This window comes from Nematolebias whitei, chromosome 10, assembly GCF_014905685.2.
Source record: "Nematolebias whitei isolate Nwh7 chromosome 10, NemWhi1, whole genome shotgun sequence".
NCBI lineage: Eukaryota > Metazoa > Chordata > Actinopteri > Cyprinodontiformes > Rivulidae > Nematolebias > Nematolebias whitei.
Genome location: NC_056507.1, coordinates 13,939,499 through 13,962,325, shown reverse-complemented (window position 1 = coordinate 13,962,325; position 22,827 = coordinate 13,939,499). Strand labels below are relative to the sequence as shown.

Here is a 22,827-nt window from a genome sequence, read left to right as displayed (position 1 = left end):
TGCTATAAATAAAATGTGTGTTCCAAATTTTGCAATGTTTTATTGTTCTAATGACCAGAAACCCAGAGGTAGAGTTACCGTTATGTCAGTCACAAACATGGCGCACTGTTTGTTTCCAGTTATGATGCTGCAAACAAAAGAGGTGAAGAGTCACAATGACTCACCGATCACACATTTATCTTCCTCTCTCAGCCATCCGTTCACTTTTCTAACGAACCCTGAGGCTCGAACTTCCCCTCCTCTCTGCGAGTTTTATTTTTTTCACAAGTCCTGCGAGTTTTAACAACCCTGATACATTCCTGAGAGCTCAGTCAAACCTGAGGCCGAACCAGGCCTCAACTCGCTTGTTTTCATCCACAAAACCAACCACGCTTGTTAAAGCACGTACAAATCTGCTGCTGTGGGCGTGCAAACAGGAAATGAATGTTTTAAAAAATACATTTTTGCTTTCTCTTTCTCACTGGAGCTACAGGAGGATAAAGTCTTACATGTTGTAGTTGTAAAAGGAATTTTAATCCTGACGTTAAGCATGTGAAAGCTGAAAAATGCAACTTGTTATTCTGCAACTGAGCTGATAACAACTGAACCTTGGTCTGTGGTGGAACACGTTACAACACCAGGGTTTTCAACGTGTGGCTCTGGAGCTACATGTCAATGTCTATTTTTATAGCTCAAAAAACAACAACAATTGACCAAAGATCTTTACAATTTAGTCAAATTAAAATGAAAATAAGAAAGAGGAACAAGAAAATACATATTGTGTCACTGTGGGTGCACAAGAAAGTTAATAATAACATACAACAAGAAAAATCATCTCTAACTGTATGTTACAGCACATAAATAAGACGAGGCCAGACCTTTAAAAACTTTAACAACAAACAATAAAATCTTAAAATCAACCCTGAAGTGGACAGTGGAGAAGCCAGGATGAGGGTTCTGTGTTCATGTTGTCTAGTTGCTGTTAAAGACGAGCCGTAAGCGATGCAAAGATAATTTATTTAAACCAGGGGTGCCCATGCTTTTTCCCTGTAAGGGCCAAATTTAAAATCTATCAGACGGCAGCGGGCCAAATGCAATAATGCAAATAATTCTTTAAGTAAAGTCCATTTATTTATTATACATTTATTTATCCTTCCATTCTGTATAAAGAACATTACAGAACAGGCTGCATTGGTAGTGGTGGTTCTGGTGGTCCTCACCCAGAGAATTTTGAATAAAGTAGATGTCATTTCCTGCATTTTAATGTATTTTACAAAGGTTTATTACAGTAGATTAGCATGAAACAAAACATATAAACTCTGTTATTATTGAAATCTCGGACTGCAAAGCATTCTTAATGCAACACCGCTGCAGCTCTGCAGGTAAGGGACGTTCACTTCTGGACAAATTGAGGTCACTGACTGGTCAGTTGCCGACGTGCCTACTGGACTTATTTACAGGTGGCGTGACTCGTGCAAAAAATATATACATTTTACCGGCCTGTTTGAGACCGTTGTCATTTATTCCATATTTATTCAACATTTATTCAATATTTTGGTGATTCTAAGGTTTGAGAACTGTTTCCTTACAAAATCCTAAGGATGGTTTCTTAATTTTTCAGAGATGTTGAGTTAAAATTTAGGGGGTGCTCAAGAAGGGTGTGTGACGGGCACCTACATGATGCTCATCTTTGTCAAAGGAAATGTTATTCAGTGGCAGTAAACTGCCGAGAGACCGTATGAAGTCTGTCAAAATAAAATATAAATTATTAAAATTAAAAAAATTAATGCGCAAATTAGTCACTCCAGCTGTGTAGTTTCATCACAGTAGTTATTGGACCAACTTTCCATCTAACATTAAACTTGGAATGACTGAGTGTAAACACATTGATTCTTCATAGGGCCCCACTTTGGGCACCAATAATCTAAACCAACATACAAACATTACAATAGTCCAAACAAGAAGATTATCTTTTCAAGGCCTCTGAAAGAGAGAGATTACTTCACCTTGGCAATCAGTCTTATTCAGTCATCTGATTATGGAGGTTAAAACGTCCAAATATGAAGTCGTTCTCACGTGTTTATTTTATATGTAGAGAAAAACAAACTATGGATCTGACTTTCATAAAAGTTTGATTAAAAAACATTAAGTGATAAAAAAAAAACTTGATAAATTATTTTAAGAACCAAGTAGGTTTTGTGGCACTTTACAAATTATATTTAGCAGGAGAAAACGGCAAAAATGGCTTTTTTTTATTTACTCTAAATGTTGCCAGTCCTTGCTCTACAGTAAAAACAAGCTGAACAAACAAACTCTTTTTCTTCTAAAAGTCACGTCTAAAATTTATTTCACACAACTTTTTTCTGCAGTTCTAATCTTTTATTTGAGCTGTTCCTATAAAGCTCCTGCTCCGAAGTGGTTCAAGAAACTTAAAATAGTTTTGTTTCATTTATTTATGTTTAAAATTGGTACTTAAGGGAAGAAAAGCAGTGGAGTTCTGGATTAACAGACAAATTTTAATGAACTGAGTCAACCTGATTTAAGATGGCCGCCACAGCCAAAGAATGGTTATAATTCAGTCAATTTTATAAATATTGAGCTAAAATTTGGTGTAGTTGTCATTACACATAATCCAAGCACTACTAGTTGAGATATTTGGTTAAACGTTATTAACTGTTTGAGTCAACCTCCATTTGTCTGTTAGCAAAATATCTCAATTTAAATGAAACATTCAGAAAAGAATCGATGAAAGTACATCAACAAGTGGTAAACTTTTGGACATCTTATTGACCTTAGCCAACACCAAAATGGCTTCAACTCAGTTAATGTTATGGATACTGGGAATAAATTTCATGTGGTAGTAGTTGAGAGTCATCCTCAACACATTAAGTGCTAACAGTCTCAAAATCAACCAATGAGTTTATCTATGGTCAATACAGACAAATTTTTAGGAATCAGGGCAGCCGATGGTTGATATACACCAGTTTGGGAGGATCAATATGAATTTTTCATTTAAAAAAATGCTCAACTTGTACACTTAACAAAAATAAGAGCATTCTCTAAACTGTGTAAATTGGTTGCAGCTGCTGCTGCACCTTCATTTTAATCCATTCATTATCTGATGATCTTAGTAAAACACTCTGGTATGAAAGGTGGCAGGCGATATGCATTCCTTCAAGGAATGCTAGGACTTTAGGAGTGTGCAGCTCCAGAGTGTGTTAGTAGTGATAATCCAACATCATCTAATCCCACATGTTGACGTTATCAGAGCTGAAATCAGGAGGGGTCAACTCTCTTGTTCCAAATCTTCTCAAAGTGATTATCATATTTTTCGGACTATAAGGCGCACTTAAAATCATTTAATTTTTCTCAAAAATCGACAGTGAGCCTTGTAAGTGAGGCTTAACTAAACATCATTAACTTCACGCAGACTCTCACTGGCACATTTTCATCTTTAAATCACTTCTCAGTCTGCTGCCTTCGTACATTTCCTACATGTCACTGAGTGCAGTTACAGCGTGCGCTCTCAGGACATCATTACCTGCAGTGTTCCCTCAGTGAGAACTGAACTAGGCAAAAGGGTCTTCTACTCCGCTCCCGTTTCCTGGAATATCTTACAAAAAGATCTGAAGCTCTCGGCCTTGACCTCTCCAAGTGGCTTTAAACATCTGCTAAATACCTGGGAAAAAAACCCAATATAGACATGTTCCTGTTTTTAGTTTTCTACACCGCCTTATAATCTAGCTGTTTTTTTGTATACTTTTCCTTTTAATTACCATTTTATTTTCACTTGCTAAAAAAAAAAAAAATGTGTACACATCCTTTATGATGGTCTATTCTGTCATCACTCTTTTTGTTAACATCAGATCTCTCTTGTAAATGAGTCTCCAAGGCTCGATGGGATTAACCTGTATAAATAAAGGTTGAATGAAAAATAATCCGGTGCGCTTTATGCATCAATTCTGGTTGTGCTTACTGACCTCGAACCGATTTTATGTGGCGAGTTGAATAAAGTTTGTCTTATCTGACTGTTTTGTTCCACTTATAATCCGGTACACGGAAAAATACGGTACACAAACCGTACGGTTGTTTGCTGTCAACTCTGTGCTGCATTTTCAGTCACGCCACAAGAAGTTGGAAAACAGTCCAATATGAAGCACAGTGAACAGAGTTTTGTCGCATGTGTGCTAAACTCAACCGCCACAAGAAGCCACAGGTTGATTTCGTGATAAACGCCACCGGGTTGTGGTTCTGCTCGAATAAACAAAACGATCTTATGGCTCAAGAGCGGCACCGAACACAAAAACTAAATGAAATCTGCTGAGACAAGGATTTTTTTTTATTGACTTGTTTTTTCCAATCTCTTCAAATATTCAAGTACATTGGATGTGTAGATCCAGGACACACAATCAGCGGCAAATACTTTCAAAAACCATCGCTCCACCTCGTTTCTCTCACGGTCGATTGTGAAATCTTTTCCTTTAACCAATATTTTCTTTCAGGCTAAGACACATAGAACTCGTGTAAACATGATACGTCATTAGTCTTTGATCTGGGATTACAAAATGTAATCTGGTAGAAAAATATTTCTTCTTTCTTATGGTTTTCTTATGAATATTTACACAAAAAGGACCTCACAGTATAATCTGAGCTGTAAAACTGTAATGTTAACACAAAATCTTTTCAGAGGGGTAAAAGGCCTTTGGTTTTCATGAAAAAGTACCAAAATGACAACAAAATAACCACAAAAAGTCCATTCACTGTTCTGTGTACAACAGTTATGACTGGATTAGAAATTGTTGAGCCAGTACTGTGGGACACCAAATATCCACAGGATCTGAAATGTTCGTTCTTCATAAAAAGTTCTGAACAAAACTGCAGCTACAATCAGGCATCACTCCTGAGGACGGACGACTGACACAACTTCTGCCGGACAAAGTTACCCAGAACAATGAGCAGCATCTCTGAGGTGCTGCTCAGGGCCACCAGGAAGGGCGCCTGGGATGCAAAGTCCGCCTCCACCCGTCGGAAGGACAGCTGCATGACGGCGAGAGCCAGCAGGCTGTTCTGGACGCCCACCTCGATACTTACGGTTTTCCTCTGCGGCGGAGCTAGGCCTGCCATCTTAGCCATGACGGCCCCGACGATGAGGCCCAGCAAAGGCACAGTCACCCCGACAACCACAATCTGGGGCTCGACGTTGGCCAGGATGGATGCGCCCATTTGGTAGGCCATGAAGATGCCCCCAACTATGAGCACGAAGCTGAAGGGTCGTATGAGCACCAACAGGACGCGGGTGAGAGTGGGCAGGCGAAGCTTGATCAGCATTCCCAGGGAGATGGGAATGGCGATGAACAGGAGGGTCCCCAGGATCTTCACAAACGGCACGTGCAAGGCGGCGTGCACCCCCAGCAGCCAACCGTACAGCGCTGAGGACAGAGGCATGGCTGCTGTGGCCACCACTGTGGAGACCAGCGTCATGGAGATGGCCAAGGTAACATCTCCTCCAAGCAGCAGGCTGTACAGGTAACCACCCCCACCACCCGGGGCAGAGCATGTGATGACCAGGCCCAGAGACAGTGCTTTGGGCAGTGAGATCAGAAAGGACACACAGTAGGCATACAATGGCATCACCAGGAACTGACCCACCACACCCAGGATCAGAGGCACAGGGCTCCTCAGCAGCCCCCGCAGCACCTCCACCTCCACCTTGCACCCAAAGGCACACTTGTTAACAAAAATGAGGGGCAGCAAGGCAAACAGGACTGGGTTCTCAGTGAAATGAGACAGGCCCCCGGACTGGATGAGCCGGGTGACCGGGTCGTCTTCCCCAGGCGCCACCAGGATGGAGTAATCCGTCCTCTCCTCGATCAAAACTGGCACAGAGTCCCGGTCCTGGTTCAGCAGCTGGATCTGCAGGTGAGCCCTGCCTGGGAACCCAGAGCGGATGCTGATGATGAAGATCGTGGCGGGTCCTGCGTGGCCGCTGTCTGTCACGTTGAGGATGGAGAGGACCTCCGGGTTCTGGGAGTGCACCCTTATGGTCTCCTTCCAGCTCTGTCGACCCTTCCTGCTGCTCCAGGAGCTCCGGTACTGGCTGCAGACCACAATCACCCCGTCAGAGTTTTCAGGAAACTCGAACTCCTGCGATGACCCGTCCCCGATTCTGATGTACCGGCTGCTGCCGTCCGTAGTCCGGTTGGTGCTGCCGTCCACAGTCAGGTTTCCGGTGGCCCACGCCCGGTTTGTTCCGCCGGTAACCAGGAACAGACACCAGAATGTAAAAAGCTTCTTCATTGTATCGACGGACAGGGGGGGCGCCGCAGAGACACGCTTCACCCCGGCCAGGGCCCTCCTCAGACGGTTACCGCCGCCCTGTCGCACCGAGACGGCGAACTGCTCATTCTAGGACCGGGTATAAAAGCTCAGCGTCGTCGGCCGACTCCTCGTCTCGTCTGGTTGCCATTGTCGAGCCGCTTTTATACCGGAACCTAAACATCACCCCGCCCTGTCGCGTCGGAGCCCGGCGGCTCCACGGAGGCAGCCCCCGGGTGGTCAAACTCACACAGGTCCTCGGTGTTTGTTTTTACTCGGAGTTAAAATGTCGGTGACGATGAAGCAGAACTCCCCCTCGTCTTTCGCTTATTTCATCTCCCAGATTAACGACAACTGACAACATCACCGTCGTTGCGTTGCCGCTGCGTTGCTGCTCGAGACGTTCCAGTGAAGTTGGCTACAGTCAAACACAAGCTTCCGGTTATGGCATGCCAAAATAAAAGCCCGCATTATTAAAGGTAAAACAACCAGGGAAGGAACTGCTTTAAATCAAACTTCCCCCCTTGCATTTGTCTCACTTTTTTTTTTTTAATTCATATGACATTTTAAATATTTCTTATTTTTGATGTGTTGTTTTTAGAAATGAAAAATGAATTATTTTACTGATTCAAGGTACTCAGTCATGAAGACCGGACTGAAAGACCCCATAAAGAAACAGAATTTTCCAACAAAATTTTTACCACTTAATGAAAGTTGATGTAAAATATTTTTGAGAACGGTCAATCAAGTGACTCAAGCGTTTAAGCCATGTTTGATTTGAGTGTGGACCTGCATTTCCGATTTGTAGATTAAGAAAACTGCGTACTGGCGTAAACTCGTGCAATCAGAACAACCTAAGTATTTTTTTATAAAAATCTATACACTCATGGTAAAAATCTGTCTTTAAGCATAATAGTACATCTTCAGGTTTGAAATCATTAAAAATATATACTAGAGAAGGTATGAAAAGTACAAATTAAATGGACTGTACTTAGTGCCTTCCTATCTTATCAAGATCAAAGCTCTTTACACTACAATCTGTCTTCATTTACCCATTCATACAGCACTCTACTAGATCTGTATAACGACTAATCAGTGATTTATCACATTCATATGCCGATGGGACACACATCGGAGGAAATGGGGTTCAGTGTCTTGCCCAGGAACACTCTAGCATGTGACTGCTGGTGGAATTGAACCCCCAACTCTTGCATTGGAGGACGACTGCACTCAGCCACAGCTGCCCCAAAACACTGGACCAAACAATTTGCTTTGACTGTAAATGTGATGTTGAATAGATAATTTTAGAGTCAGCCTTGGAGCTTCCACAGTTTCTGACTAAATTAAATAATTTACAATTTCAGTATTTTGTCAATATTAAATACTTGTTTATTTTTATTGTATTTACATGTTTTGGAAAATAAAAAAATTCTAACACTGAATAAAAGTTATCAAATTAAATTGGGGTGTGGATATTTTAAATGGTATTATTCTGTACACTCTGCATGAAAATCTATCGTCTAAAGTGAGAGCTTTAGACCTGAAATCATTAAAGTAGCTGATAGAACATTTATCAATGTTGTTTAGTTTGACCTGACTGTAAATGTGGTGTTGATTTGACTATTTTGGAGACAGCCTTGGAGTTCAGTTACTGATTTGGGCAGAAGTTAAATAATTTTCTTTAATTAAGCTCCTTTTCAATTTAAAGCGCTTTTACATACTCTTATTTTGAAAAGAGAAAACTCCTTCACTTCCTGCCTCTTTCGGTAACCATGGCTACCTTGACGCAGCTTGTCAATAATCCAATCAGAGTCAGCTCGCCCCCGTCAGACGTGAGCAGGGACGGACATGGCAGAGGGAATACCGAGGTTTGGACCCCCATTGGGTTTGGGGTGGCCCGGGATTACCCATGAAAGTCAAACACGGGGAGTTTATTTTACTGAGGAAAATAGATGAAAAGACAATTTAACATTAAATGTAAAATTCTGTTTAATATAAGCTATTAAAGATTTAAAAATTTGAAGCAGCTGATTCACTTTCACAACCAGCTTTTGTTTGTTGTTAAAAGCAAAAGTGGACAATCATGTTTTTGCCTGTGTGTATTTGTGTATGGACGAGTTTTTACTACGGTACATTATGATCACCTGCAACTGATTAACAACTGATTCAAGATGAATGAAAGAGCCAAATGACCTTAAAAAACAAATAGCTCTGACTCAGTTGAGCTGCTGTTTAACATACTGTTTAATATACCAGATTATTTTACACCATTAGTGTTTAGCATACATCTTAGATCCTTGTATACTGTTTCTTTTTATATTTTATATTTTAGCTATTTTTGGATGTAACTGGGACCTTGAGTAAACAATTTCGTTCTACCTCATGTATGATCCGAATGACAATAAAGAACCTTGAATTAACTTTTACAGATATGAACATAAAGTTGGGTGTGGTCGTAGTTGAAATGGACTCCCAACAAAGTGTATGACAAATAAAGAACCTTGAACACAAATTCTGAGCACTAACAAGTTGTGCAAGCTCGGGAGTCAATTTTGTTGGTCTTTTAGTAAAATATCTTAAAAACTATTAACAGATTTTAATGAAACTTTCAGAAAAAGTAATCACTGGATTTACCTCTACGGCCAACTTGACTTTTGGAAGCATTTCAATTCAAGATGGCTACTACAGCTAATTAATATTAGCAAGCACAAAAGTGGCTATAACTCAGTCAGTTTTTCACAAACTGAGCTAAAGTTTGGTGTGGTAGTAGCCGAGAGTCATTCTAAATATATTCTGAGCACAAGCACATAAGAGAGCTTGCATAACTTTTACAGATTGACCAAAATGGCTACGCCCTTAGCAAAAAGTAGTTTATTTAAAGTGTACTACAAGTACACTTATTTTACACTAAAAATGAGGAAGTGTACTTGAGGTTTACTTTTTATAAACTTTATTTGATATACTTAAAAATAGTATAAAAATGTCACAATTTAGTTCAAACAAGTATTAAACCAGTATACTTTCCAGTACACTACAAGTATGGTGTGTAGTATACTTGATATACTTATACTAAAAAGTATACTTGCAAAAATGAACTTCAAATGTACTACCTGTTGTTAAGGGTGGTTCTTTACGTCTTAACTTTTCTACAGAGGTATTTGACTACATTTACGCTGCAACTTCTTTTAGTGTTTTGTTACCTTAATGTTTAGCAAGAGCAAAGCTGTTGCAATACATTCTTTAAAGTCCAGTGTCCCACTTTAGCTCGTCCTTTTCCCATTACTGCTTGTAAATATGGAAAATGTGTTGCTCCTCTCCATTACCCATTTAATCTTCAGGGTCACTCTCGGTTTCTGTTTCCTGACCTTTAATCCCCGGAGAGTCTTCTGACACGTCTCTATTATGTTCACCACACTCCCTGAGTGGTTTCCTGTTACCAATCCACAGTGTATATTTGTTGAACGCAAACAGAACACATAACTTTGAAAGCTGACACTCTGCACTAAAAGGAAATTCTTTTTGTCATTAAAAAACAATCTGAAAACCTTTTTTTATATATATATAGTATCTTGCTCCTGCTGGGAGTCACTCACAGATTTAAAAGCATTATTTTTTTCTATTTCATAACATGGAGCTTTACCCCCCAGCTGTGGGGTGGAGGAGGTCACTGCCGGCTTATCTTGCACACTGTGGTAAAAGCCATTCTGGGACGGCTTGTACGTCATCCATTGTGCTTTCATGAGTTGTGTGTCCTCCTTCTGTCACCGCGGCTAAGTCAGTGCTTCCAGAAAAAGCAAAAGGCGGGGGAGTCCTCGGTGAAAAACTCAGCGTGCACCAAAGCATCCTGCTGGTTGTGAACACTCTGGCCTCTGCTCTGACATTTCAGGGAGGAACAGCCAGCTTATTGTGGCGCTGCCAGGCATGCACATTAGTGCAGCTCTGCTCCACGGGCGGTCTCATTATTTACACATGGGAAGATAATTTACCTGACTTGTTTAACAATCAGGACAGAGGCATAAACTAGAAATGAAAGTGGGATTATTGTTTTTTGCTTCACCTTTGGTGTCTTTACTGAAAACGCTACAGGAATATTTGCCGTTTGTGCTGCTGCTTCAACCGTTTACTCATTTGCAATGCAAACCATGTGAATATTCATAAAACCCAATGGTATGATCTGCTCCTCTCTCGCAAAACATATCGCAAGCAGCCATGATGACTAATCCCAACGCATCAGCCTGAAATGCCAAATTAGCGTTGGGCCGCACGAAGGTTCTCCTGGCAGCAACAAAAGCAGCCTGGATGTGAAAAATACCGCCTGAAGAAGAAACTGAAGCTAAATTGTCTCATTAAAACAATTATTAATTTGAATTTTATGCTGTCTTATGTAGGGATGCACGATATTATCGGCAAGGTATTGGTATCGGCCGATATTAGCAATAAAGTTAAATATCGGACATCAGTCATTCCAATAATGTAGAATTTTAATCCCACAGCAGAGAAAGCTAAGTAGACTCTGTAAGTAGGTCAAGGGGAAAAATATTGGTATTGGTTATTATTGGCCAAATAAGTTTTGACATTGAATATCGGCCAAAAATACAATATCATGCATCCCCAGGCTTATGATTTAAAGTTTGTAAAATAGCTTTAAAACTACAACTTCATGTAAAACAAATAAATAAAAGGGGTCAAACCTTTTAATGTCTGCTTGCAAAATTTGCTTCAGTAATGTATGAACTGCAAAGTTCCTCAAAAAGTTATATCGGTGTCAATTTGTACAATATCAATATCACAAAAGATTGCAATGAATTACAGATGCAAACATGTCACTAATAAATTTGTCAACCAGGTAAACCTGCACACGCTTAAGAAGCTCAAAGTTGAATAAAATGACAGTGGTCAAACTGGTAAAACCCTCGGAGAGCCATGTGACAATGTTGATCACAATAAGAGGATCGATGAAGATGTGGACTCAGCTGATTTTTTTTGTTGTTGTTGCAATAATCCAAGTATTGTGCAGCTTTAGTGTAGATATGAACTTTTATTGTGTGTATGAGAGACTAGTGGCAAAATATTTTATCTGCAGGAATTTCAGCCAGTTCAAATTTAAGTTCTGTTGCCTTTTCTTGTCATTTCTCATCAAACTCACTGATTAGAAAGAAAAACGAGCATCACTTTAAGTGAGAGAGGTTTATTCTGAGAAACCTTCCTGGCGATATTATAATATTCAACCACACAACAGCAATTTACAGTTTAAATGTGCATCAAATCAAATGACAACCTTTTGCATCTCTAATAAAATATACGGTGTATTTGTTTAAATCTTCGACTTGATTAAAAATGTTGTTGGCTGAGCAAATGTTAGGTAAACTGCTAGCATTTGTTGGATTTGGTGCACAAATGGACACATCTTTAAGAAAAAATATTTTATAAGTTCCTCAAAAAGTTTTTTTTTTTTTTATTATATTTTTAAGTAGGTGTTATCACCCGTTTTCCTTTGGTACCATGTGCAGCTGCTTTGGTTAAACAAGTCACAAACCATGTACATCAAATGAAAAAGAATAGAGGGCAGATGTTTATTTTCAATTTTCATATGATAAATATACAAAATAAAAGTGCTGAAAACTTGTCAGAAGTTGAAGATAAATAAACCTCACAATGAAGTTGGAAACCTTATTGTTGCTCAGTCCTAGGTGGAGGTCTACGGTAGTTTCTTCCAGCCTGTTTGTCTCCAACAAACTGATGACTACAATCAAAGAAGCCCGAAACCCACCAAACCATTTAATAAGAAACTTCATTTAGAGTTTATTAAACCAAAAAGTAAAGAAGCAATCATCTTTTAAAATTCAGCGCATATGTACATTTAATTTCTCTGCTTTGATGCAGCCCATCATCACATCTGTATGTTCAGGATTAGGAAACGTTAAATCAGGATCCAGCATGTGCAGCACATCCCTGCTCTGATGTGATTTAGATCCCAGAACAACTCCAAACGGAACGAGCGGAGACGATTCAGATACTCAGAAAAAGAAACATTCAAAAATATCTGAATGAGACGTCAGCGTGGCTTAAATCTAACCCCCTCAACCAAAAAAAGAGATCTAGAAATAATAAAACCCTCCTTCTGTGACAGCTAAAGGCAACCAAGCTCATGCTCATCACAGTCAGGAAGATGGCAAACAAAGGACTGAAGCAACGCAGGCTGGACATGTAGAACAAAAAAAAAACATCTTCATTTTCAACCTCTACACTTCCCGTCTTATAGGCACTGGAGGAAGAAGCACCTATACAAGCACCCGCATCCCAAATAAGGCGTTCAAAACATGAATACAAGCAAAAACAACAATCTAAAACAAATAAAGAAGGCAAACATCACCCACAGTAAAACAGGGATTGTCTTTTGTTGCTTACAAAATTTATGAACGGGTGAATCAGTTGAAAAATTCGTTAGACCCCGTCATCTATTTTAAAAGGATATTTTTATGTTAAATTGATCTCCTTTCTGCCAGCAAAACCGCCCAAATTAGGGATGCACGATATTATCGACATGTATCAGCCGATATTGGCGATAAAATTAACTATCGGACACCGGACATTCCATTAAAAACCCTCACGATATAAAAGGCATCTTTTTAAGTTAATTTTTAATTTAAGAAAACTGTCAAATATATCTATTAATGCACTACTACTTGTTGCTTGTGAACAGGTTGAGATTAGATTTGTGAAAATTTACAAATCTGCACTGTTCGAGTGTTATTGTGTTTGAGAGTAAATGTCATGAATAAATTTGACATTAAACATAATCCAAGTTGAAGTGTTACATAATTTTCAGCCCCTTTTTTGAGATCTACATTTGGTAGCAGGCCAAATTGACAAAGACCATGCAGGATAATGTAGTTTATAATTCCACAGCAGAGAAAGTTATGTAGTCTCTGCAAGTAGGCCTAGGTGGAAAAAAATATCGGTATCGGTTATCAGCCAAATAACTTTTAACATATCGGCCAAAAATCCAATATCATGCATCTCTAGTCCAAATGGATGTTGTTTTTTTTGTTTTAACTTAAAACAGACCCCACCCCCCACCCCCACCCACAGAAATCACCTTTCACCATGTGAGGGTCTAAGATCCCCCAGTTATCTTATGAACAGTTTAACTGGTCAATAAAACTTATAAGATCATTTACAAAATGTTTTACACCCAAAAGCCGGTGGTTGGAGAAGGGATTAAAAAAAAGGGAAACGTGGTCTCGAGTTCAACTGAAACAGAAAGGTGAACCCAAGAGACGCTCGTGTTCTCTCAGATGCTATTTCTAGCTGCTGTGTGTGTGTTTATTTATGGGCCAGCGGGGGCAGATAATCAATTTACTCATTAAGTCCTTCCAGGAGGAACAGTTCAGTTGAAACACAAATAGTTCCTGTCGAGGCCTAGCTTACAAACTCATTTGCTTCCATGCAGCTGTCAGCTCGCTCGGCGTCTCTTCTGCAGCGCTGTTCAGTTTCGCAGAGCAGCCAGCCTGCAGGAGGAAGAGGAGAAGGAGGAAGAGTTTTATTTATCTGCTTCAAACGGAGCAGTGTTCTGAATTACAGCACCTTTCTGTCAGAGGCGGAGCAAAAATACCACCGACTACAGACAAATTATTCAAAGTTATGTAGAAATACTCGAACACAACTAATAATTGTTGATAAATTTTAATTTGTAAAATGGTGTCAGAGAGAAGAAATAATTTTACAAAGCAAGACTTAATCATTAATAGATTTGCCTAATAGAAATAGAAAAAAAAATGATTGAAATAATATTAAAATAAAAATTAGCTTTATATTTACCATTTTTATGACCTACATCTTTCATTTCAAAATGTTACTATATCAAATTTATTTCACAGAGTGAACTTTGTGAGTTTTGGGGAAAATAAAATAAAGTTAAACAGAGACACACGTCTTTGCTTTAATCTATTATTTTTTAAAATGTTAATAATGTTTAATAATACAGAAATATGAGTCAAAAGGATGCACGCTCTCTCTCTCTCCCTCACGCTGTGCGGGGAGTTCTGATAAACTGATAATATCAGTGTGGGATCGCCTGAGAGCCGGATTAAACAACAAATAACAGATTTATTACTGGAGAAATGATGACGACGTACAGCAGCTTTGTAGTTAGTTTTAAAAATAGTTAACCACAAAGAGGATTGATTAAGTGAGTCAAGTCATTTTAGTAAACGACACAAAGGAGACGTTCGACACACATCCAGCTCGCTTTCAGTTTCAGCCCGGCTGAGTTCTGCCCCGCCTCTTTTGGTTTCCCGCTCAAAGCTCACACCTGAGCAGGACGCGAACGCTTCACCTGTGATTTATGAACCCTTTGAGGAAGAACTGGTCTGTGCAGCCTTTTCATTGTAAACGAGAACTGGTTTTTAATGGACCTACTTGGAACACCAAAAATTATAAACACTTTTATTTTGAAAAGTATACAGAGATGACAGAATAATATTTGTGTTAAGTAGGAGGCATAGTGTGTCATTTTTGTTTTTAATGCTGTTTCACTTTAATACATCACTACTTTTATTGCAAGAAAATAGATCTTCAAAACGTAATTTCTTTGAATTACACTTTTGGGTTCTGTTTATTGCATTTATGATTCAATGCAGCAAAATAAACACATTTTAAAGGTAATAGATTGTAATACTTGGTTTAGTTACATAATGACTTTAATTGCTGGATGTCCGGCCTCTGAGCTGTTGTCTTTCAGCAACTGTGGTCCCCTGAGCAGTTTAGCAACCTTTAATAGCCCTGCCTTAAAGGTGTAAAGTCAAAAATATTTATTTAATCATTGTCCAGTGGCTTCTCTGAACAACTCCAAGGTTTAAATGATCTGATATTAAAACATTTCTATGCTAAATTTGCACTTTTTGTAATAAACTGATTATCTGAGGAAATGCAGGTTATATTACGAACAAACAAAGTGGATGTCCTCCAGAGAAGCATAATTGGTGTAACCCCGTTTGTTAATAATAATAAAAACGTTTTAAAGTCTTAGTTCTCAATAAATATTACTTGTTTTAACTCTCATAATGAGAAAATTAATATATAAACGGCTTTTAAATAATAAATTCAAAACACATTTATTAGCGAAATGCATAAAAAAAGCACAGTCTGAAACACATTTTCCTACAATTAAAGTGATTTAAAGTCATCGTAAACAAAGGATTTTAAATCCGATATACCGTATTCACTCACACTGACCACGTCATCATCAGGTATAATTTAGAACATAAGGAAAAACGCTGAGGTAAAAAATTTTACTGAGATGTTTAATTTCCTAAAACATTTTTTTTACTGCATCTTAAATCAGAAGTGATAAAATCACAAGACTCTTTTTTTAAACTAACAAGCTTTCAAAACAACAACAGATGGTTTCAACCTGGCAGCATTTCTCACTGCCAAAACCCTGCCAGTAATGAGACAACAACATCTGTAAGGTTTTATAACATCTGCTTATTTAGCTGCAAAACAAAACAGTTTTCTGCTTAAAAATCAGTGGCAAATGAAACATAACTCAGATTACTGTAATGGAAATGAGCAGCTCGATTTACATGAGAAGACCAAACAAATGATGAATAACAGTTATCATAACTGCTGTTTATGAAACGTTAGAAAATGTGATCTCCTCTATGACGTTCCTGTTTAAATAAGAATTTTAAAAAAATATTTTCTTAAATTAATAAACTTTGGCCACTTTTAGACGTTATGCAACATTACAGTCACAAAAACCAAAATGATGATTACAAAGAACAACCAAGTGGGATAAAGTGACAAATATTGCATTTTATTTTAATCATCCTAATATGAAGAATGCTATTATGGTTATTATTGTTGCTTTTTTCAAATTTCCCTGCAGTACAAATTTAGAAAACAATCATAATGTCCATCAGACTGAGAATAAATAGGTTTAAAATGATTCATGTTGAAAGAAGCTACACGATGGTTATAAAAAAAGCATCTCCTTCTTCACTGAATCTTTACATCAGAAACAGATGTCATAATGTCATAACAGACACAGTATAGTGGGGAATAAATTGTTAGAAATAACTGAAATCTTATTTTTAACCAAAGGGAAATTAAAAAATATTTCATATGTTTAACAAACAACAACATAATGTCTACTTTCTGAACCAGCTGATGTGTGAATAAAGCTGTGGACCCGAGAACAAGTCATTTGATTGTTTTCACTTGTATCCATTTCCACGTGAGAATCTTCCTCTGGTCTTTATGGCTCCCTGTTTGAGTTAAACATACTCTACCCACCCTGTAATTATTGGCTTTGCAACCACAACAGTGGCATTCAGTAAGAGCCGCTCCATGTTCATTGTCTGATCTCACCCCTAACCACAAACTGCAGGCTCATGTGATACACGTCAGCACACCAGAGTTTGAAAAGCAGGACAAAGATGATTACACGTCATCTGAACATGTTTAGTATTCGCTGCTGCTGTTCTGTTTTACATGCGCTTCTGCTGTGTTTTTCCTACGCAGTACTGCTCATTTGTAAAGTAATTTGCAGACTCGGCATGATATTTTGATGTAAGCTAGTATATCTCAAAATATTACATATGTATTATTATTATTAATAATTATTATATTATAAAAATAAAATAAATTTCATTTTCCTATTTAGAGCCTGTCTGATGTGTTCATTCCTTTGTTCAACCTGATGCAAGTTACAAATAAAAACTGCATCTTACCGTCGGGACAGTTGGTCTTCCTTCTCCTGGACCCGTGAGCTCTCTCCGCTCAATGAGGTAGCTCCAGCAGGCAGATCATTGAGCTGATCCATCACCTCCAGGCCGTTCTGTTCTGCTATCTGGTGGATCAGATCATCCACCTGCTCCTGAGGTGTGGTCAGAGTCATAGCTGAACTCATAGAATCCTCCATTACCTGATGCGGTAAAGAAACGGGGCAGAAGCGAGTTTGAGTTGGGAAAGGATCACAGCTGTATGAAGCCTATTACAAAGGGAGACGGTCAGACTGCAGGAACTCACAGATGTGTGGACGTCAAGGTTCTGAACTTGGCTTTCAAACTTATCCATGACTGCAGAGACCTTTTGGAGGTCCATAGAGTTCAAAGCTTTGTCCAGTGCCTTGGTCACCTGGCCCATGCTTTTAGTGACCTGATGAAAAAAAAAAAAGACAAAATGAGAAATGTTTGATGTTTCTACAGTATTTGTCTCATAAAGTCTTACAAAAACTCTGATATTCAAGTTCATTAAAACCATACAAGTCAAAGTAAAAATAATAATACTACTTTGTTTTCTGCATTTCAAAACTATAGACATCCGTTCCTTTTCCAGTACCGGATGCACTACTGAGCTAAGTGAAAAGAGTAACTTACCCCCTTCATGGTAACAGCAGTCTGAACTTTAGAGGCCACTGCGTCGACTCGTGACGCCATGCGCAGCCAGTTAAGACCTTCATTTTTTTTCCGGATGGCATTCTCTGCGTAAACTCTGGCGACATCGACATTTTTCTGTTGCAAAGCCTGTCGACGAGACAAAAATGCAGTTCACGCTCTTCTGTAAAACAATGCAAAATGTAAAACTGACACACGTCTTATCACATGACGGATAATAATAATAATAATAATAATAATAATAATAATGTGTTATGTGTTGTCATCATAACAATACTGAGTCATAATGTTTATTTAAAAACTTATTAAAATAATGATTTTTTTTTTTTTTTTTAAATGGAAATTGAAATTATGTTAAATTTATGTACTCTTTCAAAAAAAGTTCAATCTGGTCCTCTGGACAACGTTTTTTGTTTTTTTGAATGTCCAGAGGATCAGATTGAACTTTTTTGGATTTTTCTACCTGGATTATTGAGCATGCATCAGGATATTTATGTACTCTTGTTTCTATAATTTAAAAAAAAGCTTCTGGATAAAAGCTCCATTAAGTCTTGTAGATAAAAGACAAAACGTTACGAGAAGAAGAATCCGTCCAGAGGACCAGACATAACATTTCTTAGATTTTTCTACGTGGATTATTGTGCATGCATCTGGATATAATCATTAAAAAACCCTACAACTAATTACACTATATAATGATTATTGCTGTGAATGGTGGTGTACTGGTTCTCTACCCCTCAGACCATAATTGACACAAAACAAATTGTAGCACACAAACATTTTATAAATAAAACCAATGCATGTAAATAAATACAAACAAGTAAACATTTATCTTTTGAAATGCACATGAACTTTGTCAGTGACAACTGTCTTGACTCATTAGAAAACCCTTTAAGTGTGGAGTAAAATAACAATGACTCAGATATGTCATAACCTCATCATTAAAGACATCACCTGATTATCATTTCTGCCATCTTCAAGCCCAATGTGCAGTTACCGGTATGCTGTTAAGAGCTGACTAATACTCAGCAGCTCTAAAAACAGTTAAGACACTGAGCCAACAGACACAAATACCAACCAAGCCTCTTTTTGTACAGACAAACCTGTGCTGCCACCTGCTGACTCATACATGACACTTCCAGTGTCATTTGATCATTAAAGATCTACAGTACTCATCAATTTTTAACACATGGAGAAATAGAATTGAACTAAAAGACCACTGCTTGTTGTTTTACAAGTAAAGATATACTGTTTTCATAAGGGAGATTCATGTGTCACCTCATTCTAATGTGCAGTTTATCCACATAGATACAAAAAAAAAAAAAAAGCTATTGCACAAATGATTGGCATAAAGGTGGAGGTACAAATGTGTCTGAATGAAGTGTCATTTAATGAATGTACAAAAACAACAAAGGATTCTGGTATTTTTGTTTATAAAAATGCACACTTCTTCTCACCAATTTGTACCATAAGTACTTTTTTAAACCAAATTGTCTGATCACATAAAAGCTTGTTGTTACATGATAAAACAAACAAAAAACATCCACTTTATCTTCCGTAATTATGTGTGTTTGAAAGTCTCTTGTTTCTCTTCTTAGAAGAAAAATTGCCACTGGACTACAGCCAAACAGAGTAAATGGGGAAGCATAACTAGCAGAATGGAAAGGAAACACTTAGAAAATTAAAGGCACTCAAAAAACCTACCCAAATCTCATTATCAGATTCTACATTACATCTATAAAGATAGCATAGCCCTGTATTTACCGTCATCTGTGTAAGAAATTTTCAATAAAATAATAAAGAGGTGTCATGTTTATTAACAATATCTTATTCAAACAGAATGACAGGGTTGTCAAAGTTGTCAATACTTGACAACTTTCCAGACTGAACTGTGTGCCTCACCTATGTATAGATGTATAGATATACAATGTAAAGGTGTAGGGTGTAGACAAAGAAAGTTGTGATGTTTTATATTAGTTGGTTAATTAAACAACAGGACTGCTGGATGGCCTGTGTCAAACTAAACATTTAAAAAAATCCTGTTGTCAGTAGTTTTTCATAGTTGTTTTGCTCTTGTTAAATCCCCAATGATTGGTTTGATTTACATTAAGCCTGTTTGGAAGAGATGACAGCTAAAAACACTAAAATAATAATAAAGAGCAAGCACAATATCACAAGTAACAAAAGTATATAAACAGTGCAACATAGACTATTCTGAGAACATTCAGCCATCATTGAATGCCTAAAGTTTGCTCTAAACTCTTGCTCACCTTCTTAACCTTGGCCTGCTCCTTTTCTGACTCCTTCTCGGCCTTCTTAGCAAGTCTCTCAAGTTGTTTAGAGGTAAACTGTGATCCGCAAAATAAAAAGTATCAACATATTTTTTATTAATTGACCTTTACTAGTTCAACTGATATGGATTAAGTTGCTCTTAGAAGCATACCTTAAGCTGGAAAAGTGTTTCTGTGGAAAAAAAGGACCAAGAATTAGAGTGGTATTTTTATGATGTAGACAACAACAGATTTTATTTGTCTATGCATTTTAATACCATGACAAGACAGTGCAAGTTTCTGCAAAAATAGCTGATAAGAATACACTATTTTGAAGACTGATAAGAAAAGTGAGACAATATATATGTTAAACTATCCTTCGGTTTGGACAACTATACAGATGCTAATATTTTAAGAATATGTGGAGCAAAATAAATCTAATTTCACCGTCTCAGGCTGAAACGGTGTGTCATTTGGTTGAAGTCCCAGGTTCATAAGTGTGGAGTAATGTTTTATTGTTAAATCCTGCTTTACTGTTAAAAAAAAAAACAACAAAAAAAAAACAAATGGCTTACACAAACTTTTCTTGAGACTGTGTAATTTCAACTGTTCAATTTTTATTTATTTATTTACATTTTAACAATTCTGTACATCTTAATTTGTTTGTTCTGCTTGCTTCATGCAGTCTCGTTGTGAATGTGTTTTAAAATCTACCTTTAGAATAAAGTTTGGTAAGAACAGAGTTTGTAAATAGACAAAAAAAAATGGAGGTATATTTCATTTTACTTTAAGTAACACTAAAAGCTTTTTAGATGTATCAGTTTTATTTCGTGCTGAGGAAATCTTCAGGAAGAATACATATATCATTAAAACATCATATTCTGAGACTCGAAGCAAATATTTTAAAAAAATAGACTGATTCAGGGTCAGACAGCTTAACAACAATAATTTATATCAAATTAAAGGGGACTTTAATAATCAATCTGTAAACCTCATGTAACGTCCAAAAAAAAAAAAAAAAAAAAGCTCACTGAAAACTAGAAGGTTTGACAGTTACAGCTAGCCCGGCTCACACCCAAGCTAACGTGCTAATGCTAACTACCAGCATAAATTAATACAATTTTTAAAAAGTGACATACGTATTCTATCCGGGTAGAGTATTTAGCTGTTAAAAGTGACATACCATCCATGTCGACACAAATATGTAGGCTGTCAGTCACGGAGAATGTGATTTCCGGTTTTTCACAAAGCTAGTCTGGAATTGTTTTGGGTGAAACGTACTTTTTCCTGGTTTAATAGGTGTCACGTGATCAGAGATGGTCTTCTTCGTCTGTCCTTGAAATTGAAGTTGATGTCTTTACTGCCACCTACTGTGTCCTTTCAAGCACTGCAATAGATAATCTGTCAAAGGATATAGCCAAAGAAGGTGTTATAAACTAATTATTATCTGTCATTTATAAGACAACATTAAATACAATTTACCTGTTTATTACAGCGTTGTTAAATGGAATGTTTTCTTTTGAAAAAGCAGATGCGTTTTTGTTTGGGAGTTGGTCTTTTTAAGTGGACAATAACTTATTTTTTAACCATTTTCACAAGCAATGTCTTTGTTTGTCAAGGTATTAGGCAGCGGAGAAAAAGTGAGAAAGATGAGACAAGAGGGAAAGATCGACAAGCTTCCAGAAAGAGAAGAGCTGTTTGTCAAGAAGACAGAATTTCTGAAGAAAAAGATCGACCTTGAACTTCTGTGTGCCAAGAAAAACTGCAGAAAAAACAGAAGAGGTGAAATCATATTCAGAAAAAAACATATTCAGTTAATAGGCTAGCTGTGTTTTAAAAATGTAATGTTTAAAATGTTAGCTAGTTGTTATCAAGCTAGTTAGCATATAAGCTAATTAATTAGCGTACTAGCTAACTTTACAACAACTGACTGAATTTAAACTAGCTTTTTTTAAATGTAAACAATGAAACAAATGCCCAAAACATGTAATAAAACGTATGGGTAATATTTGATCTCACTTAAAGTAAAAAATGTGTGTTGAAAGTTTTAAGATGGATAAGTAAAATGTGAAACTGGTGTTGTTTTCCCAATTATCTTGGTTAGTTAGCATCAAACAAACCCAGATGTTTAAACCTTTAGTTTAAAGATGCCAATTTTTAACTTTTAGGGCAAGGTAGGTCATGAAGACTAGACAAAAATAAAATAAAACATAAAGTAAGAAAGAAAATGAGCATAATATTTTTCTTATATCAATCCTTAACTCTCCTGCTGCTCTTGGGTGAAAATGACCCATGAGGCCTTAGTTTTAAAAACAGTTTTCATTTGACCTAAATGCAACAAGATGGGTAAATAACCAGTTTGTAGGCAACATGGACTGGATGCCAACTAATGTGTGTGTTTCCCTGAAGTGACTAAAAGTAGGTCAAATGTTAAACTTCCCAGCCATAGTTGTATATACTTACATATATTTTACAACATGGCTTTATATGACCTACACAGACCAGACAGTCTGATGTTAGTCATGTGACTCAAACTTCCCCATGGTTCCCCCATGGCGTGCTCTGCTAAGTGCTTTGTTTACATCAAGTGTGGATCCGCATTTCAAATTCAAACTATTTGGAAAACCACTGGAGTAAACTCTTTTGAACTGTATCATTTAGTTTTAATTCTGAATAACATTTTTATTAGAGGTGGGTGTTACTGCAAAATTTGGTATCTATCCAATTACCAAGTAATTACAAGGCCTATATTGCCGATACAGGCACTTTTAAATACTTAAGACGTTAAAATCTGAATCGATTTTCATGACTTGTAAGCGTTTATTAGATTTTTTTTTTTCCCCTTTGGAACATTAATTACT

General features: G+C 37.4%; 2 protein-coding genes across 2 annotated transcripts; both read right to left on the bottom strand.

Annotated features, from left to right (window-relative positions):
* Positions 1-4,799: 4,799 nt before the first annotated feature.
* slc10a3 (solute carrier family 10 member 3) lies at positions 4,800-6,698 on the bottom strand. Its single transcript, XM_037683383.1, has one exon. The coding sequence runs from the start codon at positions 6,274-6,276 to the stop codon at positions 4,867-4,869; it is 1,410 nt and encodes a 469-aa protein (XP_037539311.1). The 5' UTR covers positions 6,277-6,698; the 3' UTR covers positions 4,800-4,866.
* A 6,888-nt stretch (positions 6,699-13,586) lies between these two features.
* chmp1a (charged multivesicular body protein 1A) lies at positions 13,587-21,272 on the bottom strand. The gene is made up of 7 exons (XM_037683384.1): positions 21,150-21,272; positions 20,140-20,159; positions 19,967-20,044; positions 17,679-17,825; positions 17,329-17,457; positions 17,031-17,224; positions 13,587-13,805 (listed from the first exon to the last, which is right to left on the bottom strand). The coding sequence occupies exons 1-7, from the start codon at positions 21,154-21,156 to the stop codon at positions 13,784-13,786; spliced, it is 597 nt and encodes a 198-aa protein (XP_037539312.1). The 5' UTR covers positions 21,157-21,272; the 3' UTR covers positions 13,587-13,783.
* Between the last annotated feature and the right edge of the window lie 1,555 nt (positions 21,273-22,827).